The following is a 19,457-nucleotide window of genomic DNA, read 5'->3' as shown; positions in this document are numbered from 1 at the left end:
CTGAGAGACATCTTAGCAGTGTTACTGCTGTACTTTAAACAGTGACCAGTAAGTTTGTTTAGACAAAAGTATCTTTTCTTTTTTTATGATAAAGAAATAATACGTTGAAGATATTAATGAAGATACTTCATCTTTTGATTGTAGCCTCTAGTGAAAATCTGTGGGAACTTCCTAATTAACTTTCAAGCCTTCCCACAACCTCTTTGTTCAAAGAAATACTTTGAGTGCATGCAAGCCAGAAACTGATCCATACAACTGTATTACTAAGCTTAGCAAGACTCCTACATATCCTGTTATCCTCTATCCTTTTTTTGATAAGAAATAACAAACATTTTGATATAACAACATTTAATTCTATCACATTCCCATCAACCATCAAAGGCAGTAAATGACAATTATATTGGCCACTTCCACTGGTTGGCAGGAGGCTCCTCCACTAGCGGCTCCCTTGGTTTCCACTGCATCATTTTCCTTGCCAGACTTAGTTCACTTTCAGCCTGATGAATCACCTCTTCTACTTGGCCAAGCTGAAGTCAGTCTTTTAATTTTTTAACATCTGGTTCCGCTTTCACTATTGCCAGCCTCTCATTTGTAATTTGTTCTGTGTATTTTCTATATGCAACACTTTTAGAAATTTGATCAAGAACATCAAGAATCTTTGTGTACAATATTCTTAGCCTCTCGTGCGGCGTCTCGCACACGGCCAACCCCATGAAGCCAGTGGTCTTCTTCAGCGCGCCCGCCATGCCCTTCATTTTAAAAACCAATAATGGCAGAGTGCATCTTTCATTTGTTTTCTCATCTCTACTGTATTACTTTTCCTCTGCCTTCTTTTGCCACAACTCCATTTTTAAGGATTTGGATGGTTAGATCTGATATACTGAAACAATTAAATCTGCAGAGTTCCTGCAGAGAAGTATCTAGTGTTTCGCTGTAAAATCAGGGCTAAGAGTCTTTTAGGGTTGAACAGCTCTAGAATTCTGTCTAGCACGATCACCTTTCCTAGGACTGTTGGAGAATTAGACTGGGCCAGTACATATACAACACTAGACCTCATGCATGTAGAATGCCACTCAAAAAGTCACTCAAAGAGACTGGACAAAAAAAAAGAGAGACTGGACCATGAATCAAATGTTTTCTTTGCTATGGAAGGCTGAAAAGATAGAATACTACTGTGTTGTACATCTAGTTGGTATGGGAATCAGTTCTTTTTGTGCAAAGTCAGTCTGTTAACTTTACTGCCATATTTATGCTGTATGCATGGGTGTGTGCGCACGCGCACACACACATGTGCATGCACACCAACACAAAGGGGGAAGATTGGTTAAAATCGGTCAAAATGATGAAAAGACATTTTAAAGCTAATTTTTATTATTTCTCTACTTTTATAAATCCTTTTAAAACGTTATTGTCATGGTTAATGTCCCTTTCCAAAAATCTGTCGACCTAATTTGAGCATAGTAAGATATCTACGGCATTTAGAGAAATTGCTACCAATTTTTACTCTTGTTCTTGTGCTCCTGATGGTCCTCTAATATGTGATCTGCCTCCTATTTTTGTGCTGTTTTTCAAGAGATCGAAACTTGTACAAGTTTTTTTTTTTTTTTAATTTTATTTATTTATGTGTGTGTGTGTGGCCAGCTCAGCCCACCAGGGGGCGGGGCTGGCTGGCATGTGGTGCTGGGGGATTGAACCGCGGTCCCTGTGCTTTGCTGAGCCTGTTCTAAATAGGTGCTTTAGACCACTGAGCCATCTCACCAGCCCCTTGTACAAGTTTTGCATTTGGAAAACACAAGTTAAATAAAATGCCAAAATTAAAAATTCATGGGTATAACTTGTGTTTTATTTATATGTCTGTGTCTAGTGTCATTTAGAAGGACAAATAAATCAGAAAATACCGAGTTCTGCTATCTGGGTAGGAGGATGGTGACAGAGGCTGTAGCATGAACTCTCTGACTCCATAAGTGTGAAAATGTAAAAGGTAAAATTGGCCCACACAAAGCAACAAATAATTAAACGTTTATGGTGGGAGTTTATTCTAAGTGATATAAATACCACTCAAGCCAGCCTATGCAAAATAGCACAAATTATTGTCTCACAGCTGTAGCCTCTGAAACGCAGGTGTGGAGTCTCCTACAGAGCCAAAATAATTATGAGAATTGAATAAAAAATGCTCCAATTCCCATTTCTCGGCGGTGGCTGGGTGTTTAATTGTCTGTTTGCTCCAATCTCTTAGAATTTTCCGTATGTTATTGGGGGAAGAAAGCATGCATCTAGACACATAACCACCAGCATCTTGGGCTCACAGCACTGTGGCTCATGATTCTGGGGGAAAGAGCAAGTTGCACTTCAATCTCTGGCCTCGGAGAAAGTCTGATTAAGCTGTCTCAGTCACGTGTATACCTCTTGAGCCAATACTGGGTCGAGGTTGTTCCATTTCTGTTTTCACTCATCTCCTGCTATGTCTGCCTGTAAGGGACAGAATTGTGTGGCTGGTAAAAGCACTAGCAGCAATAACATAAAAATCTCTCTGCAAAGAGAGATGAAAGTAAGGCAACACAACTTAAATGAAAAGATATTAGAGAAACAGAATAAATGCTCTTTAAACATACTTACTATCATACATTATACTGTTCACTTCCTAAGGGTCCCAGAATCTATGACTATGTTACATTGCATGGCATGGGTAAATTAAGATTGCTAATCTAGGGGCTGGAGAGAGAGCTCAGTAGCATAAGCTCCTGCCTGGCAAGAGCAAGGTCCCAGGTCTGATCCCTGAAAAAGATTTCTAATCTTTTGACCTTAAAAGGAGATGCTCCTAGATTACTCAAGTGAGCTCAATGTAATGATGTACATCCTTAAATGTGGAAGATGGAAGCAGACAAATTAAAGACACATAAACTAGACACATAACTACCAGCATCTTGGGGTCACGGCACTATGGCTCATGATTCTGGGGGAAAGAGCAAGCTGCACTTCAATCTCAGGTCTCGGAGAAAGACTGATTAACACGTCTCAGTCACTTGTATACTGAGACAGAGTGATAGCATGTGAAATTCAGCCAGTCTTTGCTGGCTTGGGACGTAGACTGGGATGAAAGGCCAAAGAATGCAGACAGCTTTCGGAGAAACAGGACTAGGAAATAAAATGGACTTTTCCTAACTACATTCCAGAAAGATCACAGCCTTGTCAACACTTTGATTATAACAGGTTGGGATCCATTCCAGAGTTCTGACTTTCAGGTTGTTAAAAAGTAAATTTGAGTTGTTTCAAACCACCAAAATTTATGGTGATTTATTACAATAGCAGCAAAAAACTAATACAGCAGAGGATGTAAATGAACTGGTAGGAAATTTAGTTATGTAGGCCCAAATCTTAGTCTCTCTTGCACTACTCATCTAAGTCATTTAGGAATACTTGGATCATTTTTCTGTAAATGTGGAGCTATTCACATTAATATTTGCATTGTGAGATTTTAACTAGAGCTTAACTGAGATCATATGCCCAAAGCACATAGCAAAATTCCTGAGCATAGTGTTAAAAAAAACAACTAGCTACTCTTGTCATCTTGACATTAGGTCCATAGAGATAAATTAAAGATATCATACAACCCCTCCGTTTTTTAAAATGTATTTTTGACAGGGTCATCAGGGTCTACAGGGTCTCACTACGTAGATTGGGCTCGTAGTGATCCTCCCGTTTTCAGCCTCCCAAGCGCTGGGATTACAGGCACACACCACCATGCCCAGTCTCAATCGCAGTCTCAGCACTCCCTGCCTGTGGGTCTGGCACAGCATGCGGGGGATTGAGCCACGCCCCCTGCACTCTGCCTAAGCAGGCACTTTTAGTCTGCCGAGCTATCTGGTTGGCCCAGAGCCCCTCCATTTTAAGGATGAGAAAACAAGTTCAAGAATGTCAAACATATCACCTAGCTAACAGGTTAAAAACTTCAATCTAGTTTAATTTACAGACTGAAATATAATTTCAAAGAGCTCCAGATTTCTAATATGCCTGCTGAAATGCTTCTCATCTCTTTTCTGTTAGCTCAGTGTTATATGAGTACTCTGACCAGTTCAAGAATATGAATGCTGGTGTGCGTTGTGATGGCCAAGATAGTACAGGGTGGTGGTGACCGTCACTGGGCAGCAGTCATAAACCAAGGTGCACATCTGGAATTAGACATGCTCGCTGATCCTAGCATAGGAGTTTGGGAGCTGAAAGTAGGGGTTAAAAGTCTAAGCCTTTGGACTACCCACCCCTCATATTAAAAACAATGTCCACAAAGAAAACAAACTATATCATAAACTGTGAAAATGCATTTAGAAGGTTTTACATGTTCCAGGTGTCACTTGTTGCTGTTTATTAGATAACTGGAAGAAATAGTTTTCAACCTTTGACTTAAAAGCTACTTCCAGAGTGCCAGCCAAATAGCTCAGCAGATTAAAGAGCCTGCAAGCCTGGGGTTCAATCCCCAGGGCACACTGGGATTACAGTTAAGACTGCATGTGGTGGTGTGCGTCTATAATCCCACCTCTTTTTTTTTTTTTTTGTGGGACTGGGGATTGAACTCAGGCTCTTGCTCTTGCCAGGTGAGCACTTATTCTACTGAGCTATCTCCCCAGCCCAATCCCAGCTCTTGGAAGGCTATAAACAGGCAGATCACTATGATATGAGTCTAATCTAGTAGTGAAACCCTGAACACCCTGTACACCCTTCCCTAAAAAAAATACTAAAAAATAAAAAAGAAAGCTACTTCCAATGTTTCTCTCTCTCTCTCTCTCTCTCTCTCTCTCTCTCTCTCTCTCTCTCTTAATGTGACTGAAATAGGCTAAGGGTCTGGATTGTGGAAGTACAGCTTATGGTAGTCATGATTCTTCATCCATTGGAGAGAAATTTCATACTGAGTCAGATAAGCCCAAATCATGCAAGGCTTTGATGTGTTTTTAAGTGTCATAAAAGGCTACCTAACTGATGATGGTTTAGCAGTGAAACAACTGATCCAGGCAGATGACAGGGTAAATACACATGCAGCAGAAAGACAGCCGGGACACAGTCCTACTGAGATATGCAATACAAAATAGTGTACTCACTATCAAGGCAGTGTGTCAGGAACAAATTACAGTTTGAACTTGAAAAGTTCCCTGGTTTGGTTACAGCTAGATGACAGTCTTAAGTAAGCAAGGTGCTGAACAAATACTGAACTTCATAAATTCTTTTTTTTTTTTAACTGAGAAAAAAAGTATATATTTAGAATTAGCCAGCTGGACTCAGTTTAGATGATCCCAATTTTGTTGGCAACATCCAATGCATCATAATCAGGAGCCAGTTGAACATATGCCTTCTTCTCTCCATCAGGCCTGATTAGGGTATTGACCTTGGCAACAGCGATGTCGTAGAGCTTCTTTACAGCTTGTTTGATTTAGTGCTTATTGGCTTTGACAACCACAGTGAACATGAGTGTGTTGTTGTCCTCAATCTTCTTCATGGCTGACTCTGTGGTCAGGGGGAACTTGATGATGGCATAGTGGTCAAGCTTGTTTCTCCTGGGGGTGCTCTTCCGAGGGCATTTGGGCTGCCTCCGGAGCTGCAGTGTCTTGGGACAGTGGAAGGTGGCCGACGTCCATATCTTCTTCTTTTTGTGGCTGTGGATGCCTTTCAGCACGGCCTTTTTGGCCTTCAAAGCTTTTGCTTTGGCTTCAGCTTTGGGAGGGGCAGAGGCTTCCTTCTTTGCCTTCGGCACCATCTTGGTAAAAAGCTGAACTTCATAAATTCTTAAGCTTTTTTTTTTTTAATCACATTTAACACATCTCAGAAAGTATACTGCATTTTGCATGCAGTGGTTTCTTCCAATGATGGTTACCCAAGCATCAGTTGTGATTCAGTTGTTTGTGCAGGTGTATGCATGAACTTGGTCAGAGATCTTCCAGAACCTCTGGAAGTTATGATTACTGCTGGCTCTATACTTATTATGTTTAATTACCATTTAAAATGTCTTTAAGGAAATTGCTGTGTGTTTTAGCATAACTGAAGATTATCAGTTGTGGGCATAGATGTGAACTGAGAACAAATTGTAAATTTGTATTGGTGAGAGAAATATGCATTATTTGAGGAATGATTACAATTCCACAATCTCTTGCTAATAATTTACAATTCCTAAATAGCCGCAAGTAATGTTAAACTCAGGTAAGTTTGTCCTCAGTCTGTCTCCATACTTGATTAAATGACCCAAAGTGGCAGCTGTACATAGTAAATTATTCCTCAGCTTAACATGTTAACAGGCTGTAACCTAATTTAGGAGTGTACTCTTGTAACCAAGCAATTGAATCTCAGCCAATTACAGGCTGCAAACTGATTAGGCTCCATACATGCGTTATAAATGCCTCATCACATGTGAACCTGTAAGGCCAATGCCAACTGTACCAGTCATGTTGTTTTTAATGTCATGTCCATTCTTCTGCTTATAAATACAACCTGCATAGGTGATGGTGTGGGGTATTCTGGACTAATTATGGTCCAGAATGCTGCCTGGTTCAATAATTTTTTTTTTGTTCAAATGAACTTTGTTAAACTTAACTCATTCTAATTTCAATAAAGCTTATCTAAGTACACTTATTTTCTCTAAAGGCACATGGTAGTCTTCTTGTACTTATGCATAGTGGGCGTCACTTGACCACTACTATGCTTGGAGACCACTTTGAACTGTGGAATCACCACTAAAAAGCACAGACATGGGAGAGATGCAGTACTAAGTACAGAGCAATAACAAGTCTTTCACCTTACAGAGGTTATCTTGGCATACCCCAGAATTTTGCAGCTATAAACGCTCTATAGATACATCAGGCATCCAGTCAGGGTGCTTGTTTCCAGTAGAAAAGCTGAAACAAGAAAGCAGAACAGTGCCTTGTTCAACCTCAGCTGGGAAATCAAAACTTTTTTGGTACTTTTTTTCTTTTCTTTTCTTTCTTTCTTTCTTCCTTTTTTTTTTTTCAGAACCGGGGATTGAATTCAGACCTTTGCACTGTCCAGGGAAGCGTTTATTCCACTGAGCCATCTCCCTGGCCCCTTTTTTACTACTTTGTGCAGTGTCTATAAACTGTTGCAAAAGCTCTGAAGTATTGATGTAGGAGTTTCAAACAAATGTGAGCAAGTAGGAAAACTGGAAATTCAGAATCCAGGAATAATTAGGATGGCTAGAACTTTGTTGAAAAAAACTTCCAAAGTTATATGACAATGGCTGGGGAGAGGGTTTAAAACTCAAGTCTAATGGTGCCAAATCCTGGGCCCTAGCTCAGCCTTATTGAATCAAAATCTACACTTTAGGTTTCCTCTGGTGGTTATGTGCATATTCAAGTCTGCCAAGTACTGTCCTTCATAGCATCGTAGGTAGATCCCTGCTTGAGGGTAGAAGTTAAGCTGTACAAAGACTGGATGCCTGGTATATTTGTAGAGTTTATAGTTGCAAAATTCTGGGGCATGCTAGGATAACCTCTCTAAAGTTAAAAACATATTATTACTGAATAAATCATCCAGATATGCAGAAGCATGATTTGTCAAAAATGTGGAACATGGACCTGGGAAATAGTTCAGTGGTCTAAGAACCTGCCTGGAAAGTACAAGGACAAGGGTTCGATCCCTAGTACTGCATGCTATGCAGGCCCTAGGTGTCTAACTCACCACCACAACTGGGCATGGTGGCACATGTCTGTAATTCCAGCAATGGGAGGCTGAGACAGGAGGATCACTACGAGACCAAGCTGCATAGTGAAACCCTGTACCAAATAAATAAATGATTAAAAAAAATTTTTTTAAATGTGGAACAGGGACCTCCAAATAGCTCAGTAGACTAAAGTGTCTGCAAGCAGGCGTGGGGGCCAGAGTTCAATCCCCTGGCCTGCTGTGTCAGCCCTGCCCCTGCAGTGCGCTGAGATGGCAATTGAGACTGGGCATGGTAGTGCATACCTATAATCCCAGCTCTTGGGAGGCTGTGAACAGGCAGATCACTATGAGTCTGATCCAGTAGTGAGACCCTGAACACCCTGTAGGCCCTCTCCTAAAAAATAAAAATAAAAAAAATTTTTAAAATGTGGAACAATTCCAAAGAGAAATGCTTAGAATTAAGAGAATTAAGGTTACAGTCTTAGAGATGGAGAAGCAGACATAAATGAAAGAAAAATTGCTTTATGGGATTTTTCCTTTGATGAAAAGGAATTGTCAATGATGACTACAGAAATTTCCCCTCTGGGTAGCATGAACATTACTACACAGCGCTCAGGAAAGAGAATTCAGGGAGAGAGTAGATACAGTGGGAAAAAGATCATTTTATTATGCTGAACTTGTCTTTCTTGGGGAACTCCTACCTGTCTCACTCATGTTCTTTTGGCGACTGTGCTACCTTAGTGACATTTCCAATCCCTTGGCTCCTGTTTCTCAATCTGAAAGATTGATGCATTCAGTACTGTGACTTGGTAAATCTGGTAATATCCACATCATGATAAGCAGCTTTATCACTTGCATTATCACTTGAGTTGCAAGACAAGGCTCTCAATCAGAAGTAGGGACCAATGGCATTTCAGATGCTTTTTTTTTTTTTTTTTTTTTTTTTTGCTCCGAATGCCTTCAGGGCAGGTTTGGCTGGCTTGAGTTCTGGGGATCGAACCACAACAACCTGAGCCTGACTGCTTTGTTGAAGCAGCCCCTTAAAGAATGGAGCTAAGGGGCAGGCCCCCAAGATGCTAATTTTTTAGGGTACTTTAATCAATTTATTTATCTATAGTGCTATAGGTTGCTCTCCATTTGCTTTAATACAGCTTTTCCCACGGTGATTTAGGTATCTTCAAGCCAGTATAAACAGTTCATAAATACTTGATCCTCTGGGTATACATTTGCACAATACCACACATCTTTCAGCAAGAAAAACACTGAAAATAAAGCATAAAGACTGTACTAACTGGGTGCAGAAGGACTCTGGAATCTGCTCTAAGTAGTAATTTCTTTGAGGTGACGGCACCATATACCTGTTCAATTAACAAAACTATCTTTACAATTTAAGACTCTTTCTTTCTTTCTTTCTTTCTTTCTTTCTTTCTTTCTTTCTTTCTTTGTTTCTTTCTTTGTTTCTTTCTTTGTTTTTCTTTTTTCTTTTTCTTCATTTTCAGGCCATCCTAGTTATTATGCCAAAGGCCTAGAACACCTCTGCCACTCCTTAGGTGCTGAAAAGCAAAATGGCATCCCCAGCTTATGCCGTGAATTCATAGAGAATAGGTTCCAGCAGCTCCATCTCCTTCCCTTTGGTGCACATAAAGTTTGCTTCTCTGGGCAGAGGAGGTGGATTTCAGTAGAACCTGGTACCTTTCTCGTTGGCTTTCTCCTTTTCCTGATCACTTTTCTTGACACATTTTGACTATTAGAATGCTTACTTTAAATCTTTTGGGAAGTCTATTGGCCTTGTCTTGCTTGTTTATAGCAATGCCAACAGCATATTGGGTAATAGTCTAGCTCAATTTTGGTTATTATGGCTATTATTTGGTTAGTATTATCTGCCATGGTAACATTTGTGTGGCTTTCTTTTTTTATGTATTTAGTACAGGGTCTACAGGGTCTCATTATGCAGATCAGACTCATAGTGATCCTCCTGTTTTCAGCCTCTCAAGCGCTGGGATTACAGGTGTGTGCCACCATGCCCAATCTCAGTCACCATCTCAGTGCGCTCTGGGGGTGGGGCCAGCAAGCCTGCTGGAAATCAAACTGTGTCCCTGAACCTGCTTGAGCAGGTGCTTTAGCACGCTGAACTATTTGGCCGGCCCTTTTGTGGCATTCTTTTTTGAACAGTGTTCATTCCCTTTCTGTCTACAGTATCATGCTTTTTATAGCTTTACACATGTGGGCAAAGGACAACCTCAGGTTTTCTAAAAGGCCTAGAGAACACAGATCAGGTTTCTCTTCTCTTTCCTGGTGTTCATCTTTTTGGTAAATTACTGGAAGATGGTGGTTCTGCCCCAAAGGCTCCAGAGTCTAATTTTGAAATGGCTTTAAAAAAAAAAAAAAAAAGAAGTGGCTTGCTGTGAGAGGAATGTCCTTGCTCCTGAACCCAAGGGTCTACACTATGAATCTCCTATTAGTGCTTTCCTAAGACGTCACACAATATTTTTATCTGCCAGAGATAGCTCTCGCACCATTAGATTTTGCTGAGACAAAGGGCCAAATAGCAAGGCAAATTTGTCTTAGCATGTGCTCTCTTGTTCAAGGACTCTGCCAGACTAACAGCCTTCTGATAAAGTGTTGGAGCTGTCTTCCTAAAGGAGACATTTAAATGCTGCTTAAACGTCTTACGTGGTTTCCTGCTGCTTTCAGGATGAATCACAGGTGTCTCCTTAGGGTGGCTGCTGCTTATCTCTCTAGCATCACTTCTAGCTGACGTTCTTTTCTTTAGTAGGACATGTAGCCACAGTGCATTCACTGCTCTACGGAGCATCCTGGTCTCTACCTGACTACCATCTATTATCTCTCTCTCTCTCTCTTTTTTTTTTTTTTCAAAATTTTACTGATACCATCTATTATCTCTTAAGGGTTTAGTCTGCAAATCCATTTTTTCCAGAAAGCTTTGTCAACACTCTCTTCCCCTTCAGCTGTGCTTCTCTACCTGTAGATCCAACAAACCTCATGGTAGCACATACATACTACACTTTACTGTGACTCACTCTCTCGTCCACTTTTGCTATGCTAGAGTGAACTTAGTTTTGTCCCAACACAGCACAGTATAGACATTTTTTGTCTAGCAGATTACATATAGAAATATACATATCCCATTCTGAGATAGGAGATAAAGCCAAAGCATCACTGAACCCTTACAAAGGGAGCAACAGGGCCATTACTCAAGACGTCCTTCTCTGTGTGCCTTGCGCTGATTTGGTGACCTGGTCTCTCCCTTACAGAACACTATTTAGAGCAGCGCGCCCCCTCGCGGCGCTGGCAAACAATGCAGGAATAGAAGGTCGCTGGCGACCATGCGGTCCCCGGCTAGCACGTGGCGCATGCGTAGAATGCGGGCGCTGGAGGCTGGCTAGGGAAAGTCCAAGCTTGAGGGGGAGCGTTCTGTGGATTCACTGTTTTTCTGACAAAATATAAACACAGTCCCTATATAGTCTTATTTTTAGACATATTAATTTAAAATATTGGACCCGAGGTGTGGCGCTTCAGGGAGTGGTAAAGCAGCAAGAAGGTTGCGGTGCCCTTCGCCCTTCGGCACCCCTCCCGCCGGGCGGTGGGTTGGACGGTCCCCGATCTAGGCGCGCGGGGGCGGAAGCGGCGGCTGCTGTCAGAGCTGGAGAGGGGCCGGGTGCGGCGGCCATGGAGGGTCAGCGCTGGTTGCCGCTGGAGGCCAACCCTGAGGTGAGCGCGGCTGGGGTCCAAGCCTGGGGCCGCGGCAGGGGAGAGGGAGCCGGGACGCTGCCGCCGGTCGTGTCGGTACCTCCCTAAATGGTGCTTTCTGCTTCGTTTCAGGTTACCAACCAGGTGAGTGAGGCGCCTGTCGCCCCGGACCCCGGAGTCCTTTCTGTGCCCTCGGCCAGCTTCGGTGCGGGCCTTCGCCTTCGCTGGCCCACGGAGCCTGGAAGCCCCTGGGGCCGGGCTCCCGGCGGGGCCGCCCCGCGGGTCGTCGCCTGCCACCTGGCTCGGAGATGCTCGCCGCTGCCTCCGCCCCTCCCCGGGTGCCATCGCGCCGCCCCCCATCCCGGGGCCTCGGGGTCTGAGGTTTGAGGGACTCCCGCCTTGTGCACCTTTCTAATCTTCCCCGTCCGCTTCGCCTCCTGTTAGTACCAGATTCCATTATTTTCCTGTCCCCGGACCTTCTGGGTGACTAATTTACCAACACCCCAAGCGTTGTAAACTCGCCCACCCAGTCCAGGTAATCTCATCCACCGCCTGCTCTGTGAAATCATCTCGCAGTCATCTCCTGCTCCGGCGAGTCGCCTCTTTCCCCGCCACGCCCCCTTTCGTGTCCTGTCTCTCAAAACGGGGCATTTAGTTGCTTTTATGCCTCTGAACATTCAGCTTCATAGTGCCCACGCCGATCTTCACCGCCTGCCACTCTTAAAGTTCGTTTTGAGTAGTGGAGATTGCACCTGGAGCGGAAAGCGGGAACACCGTGTCGGCGCTTGAGTCAATGAATAAGTGCTATGAAGTGTATTTTGATTTCTCGGATATGTCTAGTCTTGTCTCATCCTGTTTCTTCATTTTCAGCAGGTCACTTTTATTGCCGTCCTAGTTATATGACAGACTTCCGTAAATCTTCCTTTTCATTCTTGAGGAGTTGGTATTTATTTATTTATTTATTTATTTGTGGAACCGGGGATTAAACTCGGGCCCTTGCGCTTGCCAGGCAAGCGCTTATTCTACTGAGCTGTTTCCCCAGCCCGAGGAGTTGGTTTTTATTTCAAAGTTTACAGCAAATTTCTTATGTAAAGAAGGTAGACTATCAATGTGAGGAGCAATCCCTTGCCTTATGGTTATTATATGCTCTTGAAGTGATTGTCATCCCCTTAGCTCCTTAGTAATCTAGAAAATTACAGAGCTTATTGTTTTTATTGTATTTATGAATAATCTTATTTTTCCCTCTTCAGAATTTGTTGTTCATTTTTTCCCCACCACAGCAGTTTGGTCATGCAAAAAAATCGTAAGGCTGAGGAAATCTGTATTTGTATGTTCTTGTTTACTGCCACAGAATACAAACATTTTTTTTTAGATCTAATCCACACCTGTTTTTAACACCTTTATAAATAGTCAGTTTACTATATGTCTGGCCTCTTCTGTTTTATTAGTGTATGTATCTGTTCTTTTACCAATGTATATATATATATATATTTTTTGGTGGAACCGGGGATTGAACTCAGACCCTTGAGCTTGCCAGGTTAGCACGTATTCTACTGAGCCATCTCCCTGGTCCCGACCATATTGTTTTGATTACTGTAGTTTTAGAGTCAGTCTTTAAATCACATAGTATAAATGCAACATATTTCTTTTTCAGTGTTGTTTATGCTGCTCTAATTTCTTTGTCAATTAGTTTGTCAATTTGTACAAAAGTTATGTTGTAATTTGGTGGTGAATCTGCCATCAAATTATTTTGATGGCATCTGTAGATACATTTTGGAGAAAAGGAATACCTGAACAATATGGAAATTTATAATCCATAAAGGAGGTACATGTTACCACTGATTTCTTTCATCTATGCTTCGTAGTTTCAGCATGTAGCTCATGGACATACTTTATTAGATGTATATCTGTGTAAAGATTTTTGGTGCCCTTGTAAGTGGTATTATTTTACACTTTCAATTTTGAGTTACTTGTTATATATAGAAATTCCAATTGATTTTTTAAATTTGCTGGCTTTGTATCTTTCTCTCCTGGTGCCTTGCTAAGTTTAGTTTTTTGGTTCTAGGGCTCTGACCACCTTTTCATAGATGTTGTGGGCTTTTCTTTATAGACAGTCATATTCTCTGTGAATAGATTTTTTTCCCCCTATTGTACTGGTTAGGAATTTAAATAGAAAGTTGAGTGAGATGGAGAGATTAACATCTTTGTCTTATTTCTGATCTGTGTGGGAAAACATTTACTCTTTTACTATTAAGTATAGGCATTTTGGTAGATATTATATATGTTTTAATCAGGCTAAGGAAGTTTGCGTTTTTTTCCTCCTTTGTTGAGATTTTTTAATTTTCTTAAGTGACTTTTCTACGTCTTTTTTTTTTTTTTTTTTTTGCGGAACTGGGGATTGAACTCAGGCCCTTGTGCTTGCCAGGCAAGCGCTTATTCTATTGAGCCATCTCCCCGGCCTCTATGTCTTTTAACATCACCATTTAAGGAAGAAACAATATTAATTCTACATAACATGAAAGAAGGAAGACAAATTCATTTTATGTGGGCAGCATCACCCTACCACCAACACTAGACATGCCATTCTAAGAAAAACTACCAATGAATCTGGATGTCAGAGTCTTCAATAAAATATTTACAAGTACAATCTGACAGTAAATTTAAAAAGGTTAATAGATCATGAACAAAAAATGCTTATCCTGATATTGCAAAACTGAGTACTTAAAATCATATGATTTAGACTAAAATAATTTTCTAAATGATACTTAATTGTTTTAATGCTATTCAAGCTTAGGTAGCTGCTACTGTTCCCAGGTGATCTTGGTACACTATGAAGTACATTCATTCATTCACATTAATTAACAATTTGAGGGCACCTTTTATTCTATTGTTTGAAAGGAACTGGTTATGCTTTGATGATTAAAATATTCTCTTTTTTTTCCTTTTCAGTCAAGTGGGAAGACAAACCATTAACAATTTTTATAAGTGCTATGAAAAAATTAAGATGTGAGGATAAAAATACAGTAGTTTGAATAGTAATAGTAGGCCTTTCTGAAGTGACATGAACAGAAAAGATGATTTGGTATATGATTGTGCACTATAGCTGTCAGGCTTTGGCATGCTTTAACTTTAAAAATTTTTCTTTATTAAAGAAATGATGTGCTTTTTGTGGGAGAATGGGATTATACATGCCCAAGAAGTGGTTAGTTTTAACCAAAATTTTTGTTTACTCTCTGTGTTCGATGCAAATCAGAGACTAGAAATGAACATTTAATTAACTGACTTAGGGGTTGGGAAATCAGTAAATCTCAATAACAATATCCATCCCCACCTGTGCTTACTTTTTAACTTAATGGAATCATAAGATCTACTTGGTCTTGATTTAGTTCTATTACCATCTGATATAGTTGCATAAATGGTTAGTTTGAACAAGTATTATTTTTGCTGTGTTTGTGCCTGGTATTATATAAGAATGACCATTATGTGTTTATTATATGCAAATTAGTATTGTTAAATATTATCCTGTAACTGTGTGTGTCACACTAGATGTTGTAAGCGATGACTTGTCTTATTGGTTAGTATGCTGTTAATCTTCTTAAAGTCTACCATGCTACAGGTTGAATTTATGTAGAAAAAAATCAGTAAAGTGATGAGAACATTTATTAAACATTTTTAGTTCACCTTTTTTAATAAGTGCAATTAAAAGTAAAAACAGCTTACAGTTGATAGGAATTTAGGGTTTTTTTTTCACAAATGCAATTAAAAGACTAAAGATCACTTGTAGCTGTTAGAAAGTTACTGTTAATTAAATATCAATCATAAGTTATTTAGATGTACAATCTATTATATGGGCAGTTACATATCTGTGACCATGCTAGATTTTCCACATTTTCTTTATTTGTCTATAGCTCAGCAATATTATATATATTAAATAGTGTTATGTTTTAGGACCAGTGGTTTTTAATATGGAAGCCTCCTAGAATTATTCTTTGTGATGGTTTTATTGTGGAGGTAACATTTTTTGGCATAAAATCCAAAGAAAAATAAATGTACGTTAGCATAATTATCCTATTTAGTGTGGCTACTTATTAGAAACCTGTATACTTTTACTACTTTTTTTTTTTTTTTTTTGGTGGAACCGGGGCCTGAACTCAGGCCCTTGCGCTTGCCAGGGAAGCACTTATTCCACTGAGCCATCTCCCCGGCCCTTTACTACTTCTTTAGCATCTCCATCAGAATGCCTTATGGATCCCTTAAGGATCTAGATTTTTCTTCTACCTTCCTCTAAACCTTTTTTTCCCCCTACTACTAGGGATTAAACCAAGGGCATTTGCACTGAACCACATCTCCTTCTCACCCCATCCGGACACCCTTTAATTTTTTTTTTTTTTTTTTTTGTGGAACCGGGGATTGAACTCAGGCCCTTGCACTTGCCAGGGAAGCGCTTATTCCACTGAGCCATCTCCTCGACCCACCCTTTAATTTTTTGAGACAGGGTCTCACGTTGTCTAGGCTGCGCTTGCATTTGTAACTTCTGTAATTTGGCTTCTCAAAGTGTTGGGTTACAGGTACACATGACTATGCCCATTTCTCCTCCAGTCTTTCAAAGGCACTGTCACCTATTCACTTTCAGTCAGTTTTAGTCTTCTGCCTGTGCTATTTCACAGAAGACACTGTGTACATACTTGATTTTTTGGGTTAAAATATACATTCTGCCTTATTCTGGTTCTGAGACCATGAGTAATTATCTAATCTCTTTGTACATATCTGAATTTCGTCATTTCTAACAATCTGTCCTAATACTGTAAGATTGTTGTAAGGGTTAAATAAATTGTTACATTAAAAATATGTACAACAGTGTCTGGCATAGTGTGCACTCCATGAATATTAGCTATTTTTTCTCTTTCCTCATATACAGTTGATCTGAAAGTCTTTTAGATTCTTCTATAATATGCCCTAAATCTGGTCATTCTTATTTGAGATGCCATAATTCAAGCTACTGTCACCCTTAGTTTGGACAAATAGCATTAGATTTCTAACTAGCTGAGGAGTTTTGCTTCTCTGCCTGCCTAAAACTTGAATAGTTGTACACAAATCACATCTTGGTGCCCCCCACCACATACTGGGGATTGATCTTGTGATTCTCTGCTTAAGACATTCAAGTGGTTCTCCAGTCCTTGTTCTTAGAGAATAATGCAAGCTTTTACTATGGTCAGATGAAGTGTGTTGGTCATTTCTGCTAGCACTGTGTTGCATGCTTGAATACCGAGCCAATTGCTGCTTCAGAGTCTATGTTTACTTACCCTTTGAATCATTCTACTGTAGGTTGCTTCATGGCTGCTTCTTTTGTGTCATCTATGGCTCAACTTCAAGTTACCTCCTCAGTGAGTCTTCTTTGATGACACAACTAGAGTGTCCCCTTAAATCTCTTGTCATCCTGTCTTATTTTCTTCATAATACTTCCTACCTTGTGAAATGATCTTGTTTGTTTACTTTTTTATGTTGGTTATCACTAGAATGTGAATTCTGTGAAAATAGGGACATGTCTAAAGTACCAAGAATGGTGCCTGGATTATTGGGGCCTCTCAGCTAATAGTTTTAAAGAATGAGCACAACTTATTCTGCTGCTTTTCTGCTCCAGAAAGTCTTTTTGAGGATTATCCTTAATGTGGTCATGAGTCTTTTACCTAAGTATTTTAGTGAAGAGTATCTATCTCAAAAGATGATTTTAAATTACAATGTTGAGAATAATTTATAGGCAAATTTCTTTTTACCAAAATAGTTTGTTTTCTCCTACCTTCTTCCAGTTGTTTGTCAGTCCTGTCATTAAAAACATATAGAGTAACTCTAATTGCTACATTTCAATATTACTAAGATATCTGGGGCCAAGGATTGCAATAATTAGTCTTCTCTGAACATGCCCATAATCTTCAGCTCTGTCTTCCAGAACCACATCGGTTCTGTATACCTTCCTTGGGGACCTCATTTCTTTGTCACTGGCCCTTATAATGCCTTCTAGAACTGCTACCAGAATCCATCCTGAATCATTTCTATTTGGTCCAGTGGCGTGTTACTACATTATTTTGAATGATACTTATTTTACAGTAGAATAACATTGCATCGCCTTTGTGGGTATAATTTGTCATCATTCCATGTTGAACCTACAGTAAACTTTTTCTTAATCCTCACATAAAAACGTTTTACTTTCCCTATTCTGGATTCCAATCTTTTTGTCTTATTTTTTATTCACTGATTAGAATTCATTTTTGCTAGTTTCCAAGTTATAATTTCTCATTTTTATTCTACTCCTAAACCTAGCAATTATTACTAGTGTACTCTTCTGATAGTAATATAAAACATTTAGAAAAGTATAATTTCTGTCATACTTCAAATAATAAATTAATAAGAAGATAGGATTTATGACGGCCCTGAGCTAACCATTAAAGATCACAGCAGCTGGAGGAGAGGTGGCTCAGTGGTAGAGAGTATGCTTAGCTAGGTTAGTTTCTAGCACCAAAAGAAAAGAGAACAGAAAAAAGAAAAACATAAAAAGACCACAGAAAGTGGCTTTAGAGCAAGTTTAAAAGGAAAATTAATTTTGAGTTTCTTTTTTTGTGTGTTTTTGTTGTTTGAATTCAATCTAAAAAAATGAAGAATTTGTTGTAAGTTAAAGATAGGAACTTTTTTTTTTTTTTCCATAATGAAGTCTAGCTTGTATGTAAGAAAGCCTAGAAGGAGTTGATAGTTGTAGACCCTTTTAGAACCACAGAGTTTATTTATAAAGTTTATTGAAAGTTCTTTTATGGCTACGTACAATTTATAAGTGATAGCTGTCCATGGGTAGAAATTTTAGAGGCATTATGAAAGTGAACTAATCAGTATGTTTTGGTTTAGGTACTTTATTTCCTAGGACTTAAACTTGAAAAACCAGAAGACTAGTATTGATGATCATAAGTCTTTTTCTTGCTTGATATAAACAGGGAACTTCTAGTTGTGTGCCATCTGTACAAAAGAATTATCCATACATAATATTTTTGTGAATAGTCTGGAGTATTGCAAGGTACTATATAGATTTAAGACTCAAAAAATTCATTTTGTCCTCCCATTTTATCAGTACAAATAAAAATACATATGTATCAGTTTTGTTTTATAACCTAAAGGTTATATGCAGTTATTGTACAGATAACATAGTTTTAAAATGTTAGAAAACAAAAAGTTGAGTTCACACCACCCAAATTAACTGCAGTTTACATTTCAGAAAAGTTTTTTCTTATCTTGCTCAGATTTTCATATGATCTTTTAATTTTAAACACAATTATAGAAAGTAGAAATTTTTGTAAGTCACTTTTTTAAAAAAGTGAGGTAAATGAAAGATTCATGTGTTTCACTTCCCAGAGATACTCTTAATTAGTGCTTTCATTCTTTGAATGCATACAATGACTTCCAATGAGTTTGACTCATGGATGGCTATGAGAAAATGTAGCTAATTTACATAGATATTAATTGATCAGACTTCTTTATAACTATCTTATTTGATTTGTGGTAGTAAAAAGTTAAACTATTCTTATTAAATGTCATGATTTTATGATTTAATTTAATGTGGTATGTAATCATTCTTTGCGTCCTCAGTTTGACATTTCAGTCTCACTATAGTCTCAACCTTTGAATCTTGGTACTTAAGACATGTTAGCCTTGGCAAGCATAGCGTAGATTTGCAAGGGAGTCCCTGTGTAGTAACTTAGAAGTTTTGGGGCTGGGAAGATAGCTCGGTGGTCTAAGCACCTGCCTGGCAAGCTCAAGGCCCAAGTTTGATCTCCAGTACCACAGGATGTGCCAGCCCCATGTGCCAATCTGACCACTGAAAGGAACAGAAAAATGGAAAACATAAAAAGACCACAGAAAGTGGCTTTAGAACAAGTTTGCCTTATTTTTTATTCAGTGATTAGAATTCATTTTGGTTAGTTTCCAAGTTATAATTTCTCATTTTTTATTCTACTTCTTTACCTAGCAAATACATGGTGGTGCACGCTTGTAATCCCAGCGCTGGGGAGGCTGAGACAGGAATATCACTATGAGTCTGAGCTGTGTAG

The 19,457-nt window shown here is 39.4% G+C and overlaps 1 protein-coding gene and 1 pseudogene across 1 annotated transcript in view; one reads left to right on the top strand and one right to left on the bottom strand.

Moving 5' to 3' along the window:
• Positions 1-25: 25 nt before the first annotated feature.
• On the bottom strand, positions 26-746 carry LOC101592362 (annotated as a pseudogene).
• Positions 747-11,290: 10,544 nt separating this feature from the next.
• The window catches only part of LOC101591974 (ubiquitin carboxyl-terminal hydrolase isozyme L3), a 64,212-nt gene continuing 56,045 nt past the window's right edge, over positions 11,291-19,457 (top strand). Inside the window, exons 1-2 of the mRNA XM_004626285.1 lie at positions 11,291-11,388; positions 11,500-11,511. Coding sequence (XP_004626342.1) covers positions 11,347-11,388; positions 11,500-11,511 — 54 coding nt within the window. The 5' untranslated portion in view covers positions 11,291-11,346. The remainder of the gene's footprint in view (positions 11,389-11,499; positions 11,512-19,457) is intronic.

Source organism: Octodon degus, unplaced genomic scaffold (assembly GCF_000260255.1).
Source record: "Octodon degus isolate 3935 unplaced genomic scaffold, OctDeg1.0 scaffold00013, whole genome shotgun sequence".
Classification (NCBI taxonomy): domain Eukaryota; kingdom Metazoa; phylum Chordata; class Mammalia; order Rodentia; family Octodontidae; genus Octodon; species Octodon degus.
This window is presented reverse-complemented; position numbering and strand designations above follow the sequence as displayed.